The sequence below is a fragment of the Polistes dominula genome, unplaced genomic scaffold, assembly GCF_049000335.1.
Source record: "Polistes dominula isolate Pdom_NZ unplaced genomic scaffold, Pdom_raw_medaka contig_75, whole genome shotgun sequence".
Classification (NCBI taxonomy): Eukaryota; Metazoa; Arthropoda; class Insecta; order Hymenoptera; family Vespidae; genus Polistes; species Polistes dominula.
The window spans coordinates 2,355,001-2,371,668 of NW_028301003.1; the positions used below are offsets into that span (position 1 = coordinate 2,355,001).

At 34.5% G+C, this 16,668-nt stretch overlaps 1 protein-coding gene across 7 annotated transcripts in view; it reads right to left on the reverse strand.

The window, feature by feature from the left end:
* The window catches only part of tay (tay bridge kinase), a 31,397-nt gene that overhangs the window by 1,118 nt on the left and 13,611 nt on the right, over positions 1 to 16,668 (reverse strand). The window contains exons 1-16 of one of the 7 annotated variants that reach the window (XM_015322624.2): positions 5,109 to 5,145; positions 4,803 to 4,988; positions 4,478 to 4,591; positions 4,365 to 4,400; positions 4,246 to 4,272; positions 4,101 to 4,161; positions 3,837 to 4,039; positions 3,380 to 3,754; positions 2,947 to 3,191; positions 2,718 to 2,831; positions 2,296 to 2,519; positions 1,981 to 2,219; positions 1,583 to 1,756; positions 1,163 to 1,439; positions 944 to 1,085; positions 1 to 884 (exon numbers count right to left, since the gene is read on the reverse strand). The exon at positions 1 to 884 is cut by the window's left edge and continues 1,118 nt beyond it. In XM_015322624.2, coding sequence (XP_015178110.1) covers positions 1 to 884; positions 944 to 1,085; positions 1,163 to 1,439; positions 1,583 to 1,756; positions 1,981 to 2,219; positions 2,296 to 2,519; positions 2,718 to 2,831; positions 2,947 to 3,191; positions 3,380 to 3,754; positions 3,837 to 4,039; positions 4,101 to 4,161; positions 4,246 to 4,272; positions 4,365 to 4,400; positions 4,478 to 4,591; positions 4,803 to 4,988; positions 5,109 to 5,111 — 3,304 coding nt within the window. In that variant the 5' untranslated portion in view covers positions 5,112 to 5,145. Of the gene's footprint in view, positions 885 to 943; positions 1,086 to 1,162; positions 1,440 to 1,582; positions 1,757 to 1,980; positions 2,220 to 2,295; positions 2,520 to 2,717; positions 2,832 to 2,946; positions 3,192 to 3,379; positions 3,755 to 3,836; positions 4,040 to 4,100; positions 4,162 to 4,245; positions 4,273 to 4,364; positions 4,401 to 4,477; positions 4,592 to 4,802; positions 4,989 to 5,108; positions 5,146 to 16,668 lie in introns of those variants that run through there. The other 6 variants (XM_015322616.2, XM_015322619.2, XM_015322617.2 and 3 more) reach the window with 6 other exon arrangements.

Genomic DNA, 16,668 nt, shown 5'->3' on the forward strand with positions numbered 1-16,668 from the left:
TTAATGGTCCAGGACTAGGATCTTTGCCTCTTAATGAATTAACCGGGCCCGGTGGATAACCGGCGTAAAGTTTAGCACGTTCTTCTTCTTCAGCTCTGAAGGCAGCGGCAGCCATTAGAGGATTATACCGTAATTGCTGTAGAGGATCGTATCTGTAATCCCTAAAGGGATCAGCTGGCCAAGGAGCACCTGGTTGACCTGGTGGCGCAGACGGTGGTGGGAAATGTTGCATCGGATGTGCACCTAAGCCTGGAAGCATACTTCGTGGCATTGAATGCGGTCCCGGCATACTGTGCGGATGCCTCGTTAAATATGTGTGAGGATGCGGATGATGGTATCTTGGATCAGGCAGTGTATTTGGTCCAGGACCAGTACCTGACGTACCACCTGGACCAGGACCTGATGGCCTTGGGAGCATCACTACTTCGTCATCCTTGCTACGTGGTTCTTCTTTAACTCTTACTTCACCAGCGTCCAACGGTGCCGAACCGTTTCTCAAAGGTGAACGTTCTCTACTAACTAATACGTGTTGACGATTTTGATGTAACAACCTTTCTCTTTCCATCTCACGCCTTTCCATTTCACGACGCTCCTTCTCTCGTCTTTCACGTTCTCTTTCAGCAGCTTCCTGTTGCTTTCTTTTCTCTTCCTTTTCACGTTCCCGTCTTTCTCTCTCCCGTTGTTGTTCCTCCCTTTCGCGTTCTCTCTCACGACGTACCCGTTCACGTTCGCGTTCACGTTCACGTTCTCTTTCACGTTCGCGTTCACGTTCACGTTCACGTTCACGTTCCTCCAGTTCGGCTCTTCTGTCGATCGTTGGCGGCTCCGGTTTCAAACCCCATGACACTGTGGTTGGTGGAAAGCCAGTGGATGCACGTTGCAATCTGAAAAACAAAATCAATTAGAATCTTTTCCTTGTTAACACGTTCATATAAAAACTTACCCTCTCCATGGATCGTGAACAGAACTCAAACCACTCAAAGGTGGCATTTCTCTAGCTGGAGGAAAACTCGAGAGACCTGGAAAGTTTGGATTTGGTGTACCAAACGTTGAAGGATATCTTCCAAATGGTGACATTCCAGATCCTATTAAGTAAACACTCAAATTATAACAAATAATTTATCAAACAACATTATTAGAGGTTATATAAAATGGCACGTACCTAAATGAGAAGTTGGCGTGGATAGGAAACCAACGGGATGAGGTGGAGGTGGTGCAGGATGCGCAGGTGGCATATTAGTTGGGAATGGAGGTGCCATAGGAGGAGCAGACATTCCCAAACCACTTGCGGGTCCTCCTGGATAAAGATGGCTTGGGGGTCTTAACAATTCTGTTTTGGTGTTAACACTTCCAGCTTTAGATTCTGCTTGTTGCTTTTGTTGATAATGATAAATTTCCCATGCGATGCGTACATGCATTGCATTCCATTTTCCGCTCTTCTACAAGAATTAATTCAATATTTATACGTAAGCAAAATTGTTCAAACAAATAATGTTGGTAATACGATATATAAATATATGTATATATGTTTATACATCGTTTAATACAAATCTTTGTTTCAGATACTTTTTTTAGCACATGCCTTTTTTACCTTTGGTGCAAATGATGTTAAATGATTGGGAGGTACAAAAGGTGTTGACGGAGGACCAATCCCAGGATGAAGTATTCCCGTGTTGAATCCGGTATATCCAGACAAGTTTAAATTACCTCGAAAAAATGGGGAATCCACACCGCCAAGTTTTGGTATATCTTTGAACTGTATTCAACAAAAATTACAAACGTTTACAAATGACATAAACTTGTGTATGTGTATGTGTGTATATGAGAATCTCATTCTTTATCTTTTCTACATGTGTATATGTGTGTGTATGTGTATATGCAAAATACAAAACTAAACAATTCGTTTCATATCAATGCATTGAAAAATATTAAATTGCTGTACAAAATAATAATAATAATAATAACAATAAATTTACATACATCGAAACTTACGATTGGGGGAGGAAACAACGTAGTAGCCGCTGCTGGTGGTAACAATGGCGTCGTGTGTTGATGTACGTGAGTATGTTGATGTTGATGATGATGCATTTCTGTTCTAAGATATGGCGGTGGACCCAAATTTCCAACCCCTACATTGACATTCCTATCTTGTGACGCCAAAAATCTATTGTCAAGTTCTCTCCTTAACAGGTCCGCTTGACCTGCAACATGAGTCACCCCTTCTTTTGGTTAATTTCCTACTTTTTAAGATAAGATTTTAAAGATAAGATTAAAAAAATCAATTTATAAACTTACTTGTTTGAAAAAGTGACTCTGCCGAGAATGGGTTGGGGTTGGTCGTAGGTGGAGGAAGTGAAGGCAGTGAAGTATGCGGACTGGAACTAGAAACGGGTGGTGGTAAAGGAGCTGCGAACATGGGTGGTGGAAATGTATGAATCCCAAGTGGTGGTACGGGTGGTGGAGTTGGCCTTGGTACAGACGTTGCTGTTGCTGGAGAGAGCTGTGAGGTTGTGTTGCTACTACAATTAATACATAACAATAATATTAATAATATTATCATCACATTGTATCTTAAGAATTAACATTCGGTAAACTTACAAAGTATTCGTATACATTTTGTAATATAAAGTTTCTAATATTTCTAGTTTGAGGATTGTAAAGGTACGAATATCTTTTGTCAGTGTTACCGTAACGTTATAAAATTTGTGTCTTCTCACCCAATCCATCCTTGTGGTTTGGTGTACGCAGTTAGACTAGAATTTGCTGGAGATGACGTGTTTGGCACACTTACGGGAGTGATGCTGCCCCTACTTAGGCTACTCACATTGCTACTGTAACAAAAACATTATTATTATATTATACTTTCTTAAGAAGTTAACAAATCCAACTTGACTATTTCATTATATTAACGTAATAAATGATTAAACTAATATGTTATCATCATACCTATAACTGTCTCTTTCTCGACTAGGACTATGTCCACGAGGAGAATTATTATTATTATTTCTTCCAGACAGACTACAGGCAACCATATCTCGGTGAGCTATGGTATTCGCAGTGGTAACTGTATTAGTTATCGTAGACACGCATGTTGTAGTTGCAGCACTCAAAGGAGTATTATTATGACTCGTGATGTTATTTCCTATAGTCTGTTTACTTATGTTAGTACAAGGGGAAGCTCTACTTCCTCTCTGAAAAAAAGAAAGGAGAAAAAAACAAAATACAAATGTATCAATCAATCATATATATCCAGATAAAAAATGATTTTTTTCATGTCCAATTTATATTATAGATTAACTGTTCTAATCTTAAGTAAAATCATACTATAACAAACACACAGATTAAGATACAATTATCTTTAAATGTATAATCCACTTACCACGTCAGTACGTGAAGAAGCAGAGTGGGAAGGAGATGGTACCGCAGGTGGGAGATACGGACTATGATTTAGAGCTGTATACGGTGTATAAAGCGGTGGATAAGATGGTTGAGTTTGAGGATAGGCGGCCATGGGTATTGGTGGTGGATAGCTTGTAGTAGCGGCACCGTTTGAAGGTGCCGCCGGAGCTACACCTAAATTAGCTACCGCCGGACTAGTAGTATGGCTCGATGAAACGAGGGGCACATTAGGTGGATGCAATGCAGGTATCGTAGTATGAGGTTGTTGGGATAAGGAAGGTGGTGGCAGAGCAGGTGAGGCTGGTCGTTGCTGCGGAGCTATTGCACGAGGATTAGCTGCCAGTGGACTAGTCATCTGTAAAATGATTATTAATTAAATATATAGTTATATAATCAAAATTAATATATATTATTATTATTATTATTAATGTATTTACCGGTGGTTGGGATATGTGTGGGGGTAATGTTGGGCTAGGAGGACTCGGTGCGGTTGGAACTGGTGCAGATGCTGGCACTGGTGGTGGTATAGGTGCCGGTGCATCCGTTGCAGGATTGGAAATTTGTCCACCCGTGTCCGGAGGAGATCCTCCTGCTCCGTTCGTTGGAGGCAACACGTGCGGTGAAGAAGATGGCAGCTCGTCTAATAAATAATATTTATTAATATTATATAATTATGATTAATTATATTTGTTTATACTTACATTTACGTGCAAGGGGTGGTGGGGTAGAAGATTCAAAGAGTATCGACTCTGCATCCGAGCCCTTTTATAAAACAAACATTTGTTAGATATTGTTTAACTAATGAAATTTGAAACAATATGAATACTTTAATTAAACTTTAAATACCTTATCGTCTTCTCCTTCACTATCACACTATAAACATAAAAAGAAACGATACATTTTATTAATAATAAGTTGATTGATGAAATATTATATAATGATAATGAAAAATTAAAACTACTTACGATATAACCTTTACCCGAACTGCAATGACTGCTAGCCTGTAAATTAAATGCATATATTTGTAAATATGTGTTTGTATGCATTTGTATGCATTAAATAAAACCAAGAAACTTACATCGCTGAGATGGTCCCTGGAACTGTCTGCGTCCTGGCAATCCCTAGGTATACCAGGGCCATGCAATTGTTCAGACGCTCTACCACTATCGTCGCTTGTACCTGCATCTAGACCCTGCAAATAATAATCATATATTACATCTAACACAAACAAAACAAAATATACTTTAACATGTTCACTACTGCACTGTAGTAAGAAAAATTGATTTATTGCTTTGATTACCATTACAAATGTGTTACACTAAGTTCTTAATGGAAATCAATAGTGAATGTGTTAAATCAAACTGAAGTAATTAACAATGTAATATTAAATATTGCAAGTTTACCTGGTTGAGCGTCGATGGTGTCAATATGGAATTATGTGAATAATGGTTGTGCTTGAAATGATTTTTGATATGGTGCTCGGTGTGCCTATTGTTTTGTCCGGTATCCAGCTTTGGTTTTTCGTCTACTATTGACAGCAACGTATGCAACTTCTTTACATTATGTTTACCAGCTAACTTTATTGCACTCTGAAAAGAAAAACAAATTTCATAAAATATTAAAAAGAATTGTCAAAAGATATATATATATATATAGATATAGAATTATTAAAAATATTTTAGAATGAAATTCCATTGAGACAAACATACCATGTTCGACAAATCCTAAAATATGTCATTCCTCCCGAAATTGATTTTCAATGTATATTTGAAAATGTGTAAAAAATAGGGTAAATAAAATAAGGATCATTGTCCTTCCTCTTACCCCAGACTTCCTGGTCAATTTAGGCAGCCCAGAATGATTGCAATAGATAATTCGTATATTTCATCTTTCGCGCCTAATTTTTCACAGAACACGTTTTATTGGTTGGAACGCGGACGCACTTACCGACGTACGGACGAACTAACGACTGAACGAGCGAGCGAGAGAATGAACGAAACGCATGCGCGCGCATGCGTAAAATAGAGAGGGAGGGAGTAAGAGAGAGAGAGAGAAAGAGAGCAATAGAGAGAGGGAACACAGGCACGTATTATACACATAAAATACACGCACGCACACCGACGTAAAGAGAGAGCTCCAATACCCCTAACAAAAATGGATAAAGGAAAGAAAAGATATCCTTGAGAAAGAAACGTTAGCAACACATTGGTTATACGATCATTTGCATAAGAAGAATCCGGTTGTCATTGGTGCGTTGTAATTAAATAAAAATTGATAATAACAGCAGTTTATAACAGCAGCAACAGCAACAGCATCAACAGCAGCAGCAACAGAGCAACGATGTCGACGACGACCAATCAACAATAACAACGGTAAATCCCTGTGCAGTAGTTTTTTTTTTCCATGTGTCCAAGAAGAAACTGCATTAATAAAAAAAAATACTGCAAAACTTTTTCTTTTTTTCAAATATTAAAATAATATGTATATTAAACCACACACATAATACTGCGTGCAACAATAATTCGAGGTAGAAAAAAACCCGTAGTGGTTAGGAAGAAATATTCTCCTTTTCTGACCGATCGAAAAGAGAGGCCGGACGAAGCAGAAAAAAATGATTCGACAAATGTACTCTACCCACTCAAATGTACTCTCTCTCTCTCTCTTTTTTTCCTCCCTTTTTTTTTTTAAATATTTTTTTATATCTATGTTTAAAAAAATTCTTTCTATTTTTCTCTTTGTTGATTTCTAAGAGAAAGAATAAAGTAGTATTTCCTACCCCGCGCGTCGGAATGTCACTATATATACACGGTTGTTGGTGCGTTCGTGCACTGCGATCACCATGTTCGGGTATCTCCGAAGATTATCTCCTTGTCCTGGAAGCACGGCGGTGAAGGTAGTAATAGTAGTGGTAGTGGTGGTGGTGGTGGTGATGTAGTGGTGGTGATTTGAGGAGAAGGAGGAGAAGAAGGGAAGAGGAGAAAGAAGTAGTGGTGGTGGTAACACAGCGGCGGCACCGTCGGCGGCCAGAGAACTTTCACGGCGTGTCTCGAGCGCACATCAGAAGACCGACAGCGTTGTGATAAGGGTAGGAGAATAGGAATAGAGTGGGGGGTAACCGTAATAGGAGTGGGAGCTAACGCGCGGTAGGGTTGGATAGGGTAGAAGTAGTTGTTACAATGGTGGTGGGGGGAGATGGTGACGGCAAATCCCTCGCGCGATGGAGGAGAACGCCTTTTCCGACGGGTGCTTTAAATCGCGAGGTATGTCTAATGCCACGCACGCTCGTGTTCGTTCGTTCGTTCGTACATTCGTTCGTTCGCTCGCGAGTGGCGCTCTCTACTCCGAACAGTAAGCAGCAGCGCGAAGATATTATACGTTTCTACACCACAACCGTCGTGTCTTTTGCCCCCTGGAATAACACGACTGGTAGTAGTAGTAGTAGTAATAATAGAAGAAGAAAAAGAAAAACAAGAAGATGAAAGCCCAGAGTAGGAGAAAGGGAATTTTTTAACGAACGATCTACGAGCGATGACGATGATGATGATGATGTTGATGATAATGACGATGAAAAAAACTGGACGGAAACTTGCAATAACATCGAATAATAATAACGACACAACAACAACATCATTATTATTATTGTTGTTTCCTTCTTTATCATAAGAGAAGAAGATAACAACAAAGAGAAAGATAGATACGAAGATTAAGATTACTACGGACAATAATAAACAAGGCACGATAAGAGGTGTACGACACAACGCGAGACACGACACACGACAGGGTTTACGACAGGATATGATGCAGCAACGTTGTTGCTCGGGAGAGATCGACGACGACGACGACGACGACGACGGTGGCGGCGGCGGTGGTGGCTGCGGCGGCTGCGGCGACGGTGGAAGGAGGAGGAGGAGGAGGTGGTGGTGGGAGGATGTGGGATGACAGAGGGATTCGCAGCACCAGAGTCGTCTCGTGTGCGCGATGCAGCACGGGAGTAGTACTTATAGTGGGGAGGATAAAAAGAGGGAGGGTAACCTTCCTTCCTTCCTTCCTTGCTCGAGCTTGAAGAGGGAATCAGAGGGACAAAGAGAGAGACAGACCAAATGAGCAAGGAAGAAAGAAAGAGAAGACATTGACCGAACGAGCAACCGCGCGACCAAAGTCTCCTTCTTCGTTGTGCCAGGCCAGCTGGAAGGAAGGAACTCTTCTCCTCCTCCTCCTCCTCCACCTCCTCCACCTCCTCCACCTCGTCAAACCACGATTTCTCTCTCTTTTTCTTTCTATCTTTATTTGTTTTTCTATCTCGAATACGAGAGGCGCGTTCACTTCGAGTTCTACTACTCTATACCACCACTTTTATCTTCTTTCTTCGAACCTTTACACACTGTCCCTCATTTTTCCTTCTTTCTTTCTTTTCTTTCCCCTCCCTCCCCCTCCCACTACCTTCCTTTCGTTCATTCGCACGCCGCAAAATGCGTTATCTCCTTTTTCTTCCCTTCTCATTTCCCCTACTTCTCTTTTTTTCTCGATACATTCTCCCCACTACTTTTCCCTCGCCCACCTCCCACTCTTCTCTTTCGTCTTCTTTTTACCCCCACTCTTTCTATCCTGTATCTCCTCTCTCGTATTACGGGCGTATTCCAAAGCAAAGAGGGGAAAAAAGTACTAGGATCTCTTCTCTCTCTTTTTCTCTTTACGCCGGTGTAAAAAAGTAGCAACGGCAGCAGCAGCAGCAGCAACAGCAGCACTGTTCCTCTCTCGCGAAAAACAGCAGCAGCAACCACACCACGCTTCTCTGCTTCTTCCACCTACCCCCCTCCCCCTCACCACCTGTGCACGTGTGCCAACCGCGAAGCGAAACCCCCTAGGACGTGTTCGTTCCGCGCCGTTCGAATAAACGCGCTACGAGGAGAACGACTTCGCTGCTTTGCGAGATGCGAATTAATTGAATAAACCTCCGCGCACCGCTAACCTCCCCCTCCCTCCTCATTTCCCTTATATTCCCTTCTCTTTACTGCACCCGTCTAGGAAAAAAAGTGCTCGGGAGAGTGAGTCGTAGTTACTCGAATCTTCTTTCTCTTTCTTTCTCTTCCTTTTTTTTTTATTTATTTATTTCTATCCTTTTCTTTCTTTTTTTTTTGTTGCGCTGGTTCGTACGTTCCTTCGTTCCTTCGTTCAGTCGTTGGTTATATTTCTTGTCTTTCTTTCTCTTTAACGTCGAGGAAGAAACTGGTTGGTTTACCTCGGTGTTCGTATTCTCTTATCGCAAAGAATCCTCCTTTAGGATTTAGCTTTCTTCTTGTTATTTGATAATGCAACTTTATCCGAGTATATTTTATTGACCTCTTCCCTATTCCATATTACTGTTAGAGGACTTTGCTTTTGCACATGCAATATTTGACGACGATTGATAATTTTTTTTTTGGTTTTCTTTTTTGTTTTCATGCAATTTTTTTTACATAATCGGCAAAAAAAACTTTCCTGTTAGATAACGCATATAATAATATGCACACGGAATTTATTTGAAATGGAAAATTTGTGCCGATCTAGGGGAAATTTTATTTCTATGTACATTAATAATATTTAATTGGTACAAATTTTCTGGATAAAACCCATACGAATTTTTATCTATACAAACACATACAAACATATGTTAGGGAAAAAGTTTTTTTTCCTGAATAATTTTTTGTTATATTTTTAAATACTTTACTTTGATCATTTTTTCTTTTTTTTTTTTTAGAGAGAGAATGAGTTTTCATTTTTAATCGTTAAACAAATTTTTTCTAGCAAGCTACAAATGAATTTTTTTTTTTTGCTACAAATGAAAAAAATTAAAAAGAAAATGGAACACCACGTATATTTTTTTGGTTTGTTATCAGAATAAGTATTGTATAAGTTACATGTTGTACAACATGTAATTAATATCAATGATTAGTTAGAGACTCTGTTTAGTATTTTCATTTTCTTGTTTTTTTTTTTTTTTTTTTTTTTGATAATTGGATCAATAAAAAATAATAACTGACCTATCGACAATAAACGCAATAATTGCTACATAATTTATTCATTTAAATAACATTTATTTTTTGCAGAAAAAAAAACAACTAGCATTGCAACAGTATATTATATAAAAATTGATCAACAGTTATAAACAATACTAGAATAATTTTCTCATTGATTTTTATTTTTGCGATAAAAAATTGATGCAATATTGAACAACCTTTTTTTTTTTTATAAACGATTAAATTCTAAAAATAAAAAACTGACGAAGAAATTTAAAAATGCCGCCATTTTGCATAGAAGTAAAAAAACATGAATGTGATTGGTCGTTAATCGTTGTACTTGAAAAATTGAAAAAAAAATATAGATGTTAAAATAATCAAATGAGAATGGTAATGTAAAAAATGTTTGCAAAAAAAAAAATGATTTATTGATTACTTTGTTTTTTTTCTTGTTAATAAGAAATGAAGCAAAAAAGGTGAATATTTGCAGTAGCAGAGCAGCAGCATTAGCCCCGTATGCAGCAGTTCGAAAAGGCGCAAAATTCTTCTCGATATATGAGTACGGGCGAAGGAAGGGGTCTCTCGTCCTCGTACAACACGCGGGGACGTTCCACTGGTGTTCTCTCCGTAGCTTCGGTTAGCCGGCTACTAAACTCGTTCGTAGTACATCGTTGCCACATTTCTTCCCAACTACTTCGTTTCGCGTTGACACGATCCGGACTTCTAATCATCGGGCGTACGCTCGTGTTCCCTCGTTTATTCGTTCGTTCCTTCGTTCGTTGGTTCGTTCGTTTTCGTATGTTCTCGCGTTCCGTTCCTTCGTTTGTGCGCGCGACATGTTGACGCTTGCGACAAATCGTTCCGCGTGTCTTAATATATACGCGCTGCGTTATGTCATCGAGTTATGTATATGTATGTATGTATTATGAACTTCACAAGAAAAATGTTCGTAACGCATGAACGATAACCTCCATAATTTATCGTACTAAACGTCTTTTCACGAAATTAGTATAGTGCGTTGTTAAATCAGAATATTAATTAATCAAATTCATTGGTGGGTTAGTTTTGTATAAAGGAATGTTATATCAAATGTAATTTGAATTGTAACTAATAGTTTTGTCGAGATTTATTTCAAATGTTTTGAATAAAAACTTAGTGAGCGAATAATTTCAATTTAAACGTTAATTAATTTCATTGATTCGTTTGGAAAAGTCAACTAACTACTTTAGTCAAAATTTTTTATTCCCTACAGGGTATATAAATATAAAATATAAACAATAAACAAAATTAATTAATGTGTTTATTAAAAGAAATCAAATATGTATCAAATATAATAAATATTACAGTCAATTAAAAATTGATAACCTATTAAAATATCGTTATAACGTATTAACCAATCATCGATCGGTCTCGTATGATTTTCGCCTAGCGTTTCATTGGTCAATATAAAATAATATTCAAATATTTCCTAATTTACGATTGGTTATTGCAAATAACGAATATTTCAAAAAAAAAAAAAAAATCCCGAAAGAAAAATATTTCCAAAATTCATGCCGATTTGAAACATTAGTTCAAACAATTCACAAAATTGGCGCGAATATTTGAATAACTTTAGAATGAAATAAATAAAAAATAAAAATAAGTAGCATGCAATTTCATTGAGGAAAATAATGCACAAGTCATCCCCACTCTTCTACATTGCCCTCGAATAACCTTACCCCTTCCCCTTTCACCCTTAACTCCAAGTAATGGGAGATTTAGGGGAGGTGGAAGAACTGGACATGCATATTAGCCGCACGTGGTATATTTAACGCGGCTCGATGAATATTTTGTTAGCAACGACGAAGTACATGTCTCTATTAATACACACACATATAAATATGTGCATATATATATATATATATATGAAGAAATGGAGGATGGAAAATAAAATAAATGTCTCGTGCAAACGTACGAACGGTTACTGACTGGCTTTAAATTTGACAGAAATGTATCATTGTCTCTTCTTCTTTTTCTTCTTCGTACATTTGTGAGAAAAGAGAATAAAAAAAAAAAGAGAAGAGAGAACGTGGAAGAAGACAAATTCTTCGTTCTGGGTTAGAGTTTTATGTTTCAGAGGACAATAACAGGGGAAACGCGACTCTGGTACAACGACCATCTGTTTGACGAAAATTTCGGCCTCTTGCCAGTGCCAAATTGACGTTTGCGAGGATGAAACAGACATTTTGGCATAATACCAAAAATTATCCAAAAGTAAACACCTATCATGACAGCATTGTTTATATTCTCTAACTTATGAACGTCAGCGCCATTTTTTTCCTTTCTTTTTATTCTTTTCTCTTTTATTCAAATTTATTTTACACAACTTCCACTAATTACATCTTTTGAACTTTAAGAAAACTAACGAGGGAGTGTGTGTAATGGTGGACGATAAAAAATAAAGAAAACTAGAAAATATTTTGTTCTTAATTTTTCATTTCTTTTTGAAATTAAAGAGTAATATGTAAATTGCAACATGTAAATATATATATACATACTTGTGATAAATATTTAAAAACACACACACACATATATATATGTAGTTATAAAATGATTTACGCTTACTTAACGAGATGTTTAAAAAATAAAAAATAAAATGCTAACAAAGTAAACAACAAGGTAAAAACTGGCAGAAAATGAAATATATAAAAGGGAGAAAGTGAGAATTTTACTCTTGCACGTTTTACAGTTTTTAAAGGTGCAACCATATAAAGCATTTACCATGCTTGAGGACAAAAAGAAAAATAAATGGCGAGAGGGGGGTGTCTGAGGAACTGTAAGGGACTGAAGAGAAGTAAAAAGGAAAAAAAGTTAAAACGAAAAATAAGTTAGTATGTGTCCTGGTGTGGTCCGAGACACTAAAACGAAAAATAGAAAGAAAGATGGTTGACCATGGTCGGGGGTGAGTAGTTGTAGTTGTAGTAGTAGTAGTAAACAGTTATATTGTTGTGTTGTTGCAATGGTTAGTGGTGGTAGTGTTAGTAAGAGGAACGAGCTTGAAATAAACCAGTGGCAGTAAAAATATTTACTGTGGTGTAAATACAACGATAAAAGTGGTCTCTTACGAGTAAAAAAGGGAAAGAGAAAGAAAAAGAAAAAGAAGGTTTGCAAAAAGTTTCGTTCGAGAGATACAAAGGGGTTGGGAAGGGGGTTAGGAACTTATTTTTACAGGTGAAAATCTTTCTTGAGATTTACATGAGTTAGAAAAAAATAAAAAACTTCGTGTAATTTTTAAAGTTCTTAAATGTGAGATTCTTTTTTCTTTTTTTCAAAAGTAACCCCCCAGAACGTTGCAACTCACCCCTTGAGTTTTATTCCTGTTTTTTTGTTTTGTTTTGTAGAAATTACAGGAACTTTTTTTATTTTAAATTATACAGATGATTTAATAATAAGTTTAGTTATTATTTTAATTTTGTAACAAATGTTTAATAATTTATTATTATTTAAATAATTCGATTTATCTTTCTTTTTAAATTTTTCATCAAAATTCCACCAGTGTGAAACAAACCCTCCATGAAAACCTCCCCATGAACAACCTCCAATAAATTTGTTCTATTCACATTTTACTTTACTTTCTAGTTTTCTTTTTTTTTGTTTTATTCAAGGTTAGGTTTTTAACAAAGTTAACAAAAGGATAACCTTGACAACAAAAATGTGTGATCGGATGAAGATTTTCTTTGGAAAAAAAAAAAACAAATGACCGACGTATTTCTCTGGGGGGGTTGGTCATCAAAATGTGACCACCCCAACCCTACCCCCTGTTACGAAAAAAAGGAAAAGAAAAGGAACAAGAAATGAAAATATGTTAAGGACGTTTTCTTATTTTCTTTTTTTTTTTTTATTCTCATCCCCTATCCAAGGTATTTTTTTTGTTACTTTTTTCCTTTCTCCATTTTATTGAAACTTTTAAATCAAACAGTATGGGGGGAGGAATTCGTATTTAATTTGAAAAATGCATTTTTTACAATATCAAAAATAGAAATTTTACTTTGGGACAATTGAAATGTTGGAAACGCAACGAATTTGGAATTCTATTTATATTTTATTCTTTTTTTCTATCTTATTTATGTTATTTTTATTATCCTCACACACATATACATACACACATATATATATATAAATATATATAGACTTGACAGCTTAATAAATTATCTTTATCTCTACGTGACATTGACCTCACCGTTTCTTGATTCACAATCTGACCATTAAAAATGATTATTATCGAATATCTAATAATACCAAAAGATAACTATACTTTAATTGCGTTAATAAAGACGAATGTGAAGTTCAATTAATCAAGATATTATCATATATATGATAACAAACAAATAATGTACAATGTAACACAAAATTTTTATCAATCAAACATAACCTCACCCCTCCCTTAAAAAAACAAAAAAAAGAAGAAGAAAGAATTCAAACGATTTTAAAGTAAAAATTCACACCACAGATTTTATTTTGTTTTTTGTATAAAATGAAATTTTCTCAAATATTTGTCAATAATATTTTTCTATTATTACGATAAATAATTAAAAAATAATTATATATATATCTATTTATCGTAAACAAATGACGTATAACAGAAAACACAATATATTGATCAAACCTAACCTCACCCTTCCAAAAAGAAAAGAAAAAATCATTAAACGGACCTTTGACAAAAAAAATTCACCCCAGTGATTTTATTTTATTTTATTTATTTTTTTTATATAAAATTAAAGTTTTCTGAAATGTTTTTCAATAATATTTTTCTATTATTAAATAAGATAATTTAGATATTTAGATTATTAACAAATAATTATATTAAACTATTTACCCTTAACAAATAGCGTACAATAGATGATAACAATCAAACCTATACAAATCAAACATAACCTCAACCATCCGCCCCAAAAAAGAAAAATTAAACAACCCTAAGGAAAATATTTACACCATAGATTTTATTTTATTATTTATTTTTTTTTTTTAAACTAAGCTTTCTCAAACTTTCTATAATATTTTTCGATTAATTCAATAGATAATTAAAAACTAATTATATTCAACTATATATTCATCGTATTTTAAAATATTCTTGATCAAATTAATGTTTTAAATTATTCGATAAAAATTTATCAATTATAATGTCATTTAAAAACAATTATTATCAACAATTTTACAAACAATCGAATATAAACGCATTTATAGGAATTCATGTGTATAAACGAATTTTATTTGCTTATATACATATACATATACATATACATATACATATACATATACATATACATATACATATATATATATATATATATGCCACTTTAGAATACTACTCTAAACCATTTCCGGTTTATAAGTGCAATCTCTTTTCCAGTGATTCAGTTAGGGGTTTTCTGGGTACTTGAAATGGGAATGAATTCTATCCTCTTCCACCCCCCACTCCCACCCCCACTTTCAAATATAGATATATACAGTTTTCTTATCTAGTAATACGTGTGCATGTAAGTACTTTAATATGTATAGGTATGCGTGTGTATATACAACAGTATACCTCAAGAATGATAATACACCAATAAATATTGAGAAACAAATACCGTGAAAATTATTAGAGATAGTTTTATCTAAAACTAAGATAAACTTTTTTTTCACTTTTATTGTTATCTAAACTCAAATTTAATACGTCAATTAAACATTAGTTTGACCAATTATAAATTTATCTTAAATACTTCTAATTTATTTAAAATTAATTAAAGTTTAAAAAGATATAATTTATCTAAAATAATATTTATAAATAATTAATAAATTGATAATAACGTAATTATCCAGCAAGACAAATTACTATGATCATTTTGTTACTACAATAATCAAATATACATCCACCCACTAGAATAATTATCCCTGTATAATTTGAAATTAGATATGAACTATCATATATAAAAAATATTCTGTGTATTATTTTGTATTTGTTAAATTGTTTGAAAAAATAATTCAACAAAATGGTCGACAAAATTGTAAGCAGTTGTTTGAAATGCTAATTTGAAATCACTACTTAAATCAAATCTATTCAAATCAAATTTGGAATTTAATTATTATCATAATTAATATCATGTAACACTTACACACATCAATATAACATAATACAACAACAAAAACAATGAACTAACATGTACACAAAATATTCTGTATATTATTTTTGATTTATTATATTATTTGTAAAAATAATTTAACAAAATGGTCGACAAAATTGTAGGCATTTGTTTGAAATGCTAATTTGAAATCACTACTTAAATCAAATTATGAATTTAATTATTATCATAATATATATCATATAACAATTTAATATATATATATTTTCTTTATACACCAATATAAAATAATCTAACAACAACAACAACAACACTAACAATAGCCAACATAAGAACAATAATATAAAACAAAGAATAAAATTTTAGTTCAATAAAATTTTATAACAGCTTGTACTCCTATATATATGCCCGTAATTATAAAAATGGCTACGTAAGTCATATTTCTTTTGTTTCAAGCTATTTAAAAAATTACATTTGAATACTAAATGGAATTTTTAATAATATTAAAATAGTGAACACTGTAAAAGAATTCATTTTTGACAATTACGTTAAATTAATTTACTTTAAAATAACGTGATGTGAAATAACTGATAACCTCATTTCTTTATTTTAAATTTTCTCTTAGGTTAGACCATTAAAGGATCCACTTTTTACAATTACATTGAATTAATTTAGTTTAAAATAATGTGATGTGAAATAATTGATAACCTCACTTTTTTTATTTTTAATTTTTTAAAATTTCATTTAAGTTAGACTACTTTCATAATTATGTTCACATATGTTTAGATAATATTAATGTTTATCTAACACACTAACTATAATATGTGTATGAGTGTTTGAGATTAGAAGGGGGTAGTAGAAAACACTGAAAAGGTTTAGCTTCCTGTGACTTTGTCAGAAAGTCGTTCAATCTTCCAAAGCTGGTCTTTGTATACACTAGGAAAAATCGATCAAGCGAATTTAGTGAGAGAAAAAGAACAAAAAAAAAGAGAATGGGGTAGAACGGGGTGAAAGAAGAAGAAAAAGAAAAAGAAGAAGAAGAAGAGCAGAGAAGGGGTGGGGGGTTGGGTGAGGTGGAAGGGGGAAGGAAAGATATCCCACTTCGTATACTTAAAGTATTATCTTTTCATGAAAGCTCAAACCAGACACGTACGTACGTTTTGCGTGTATGT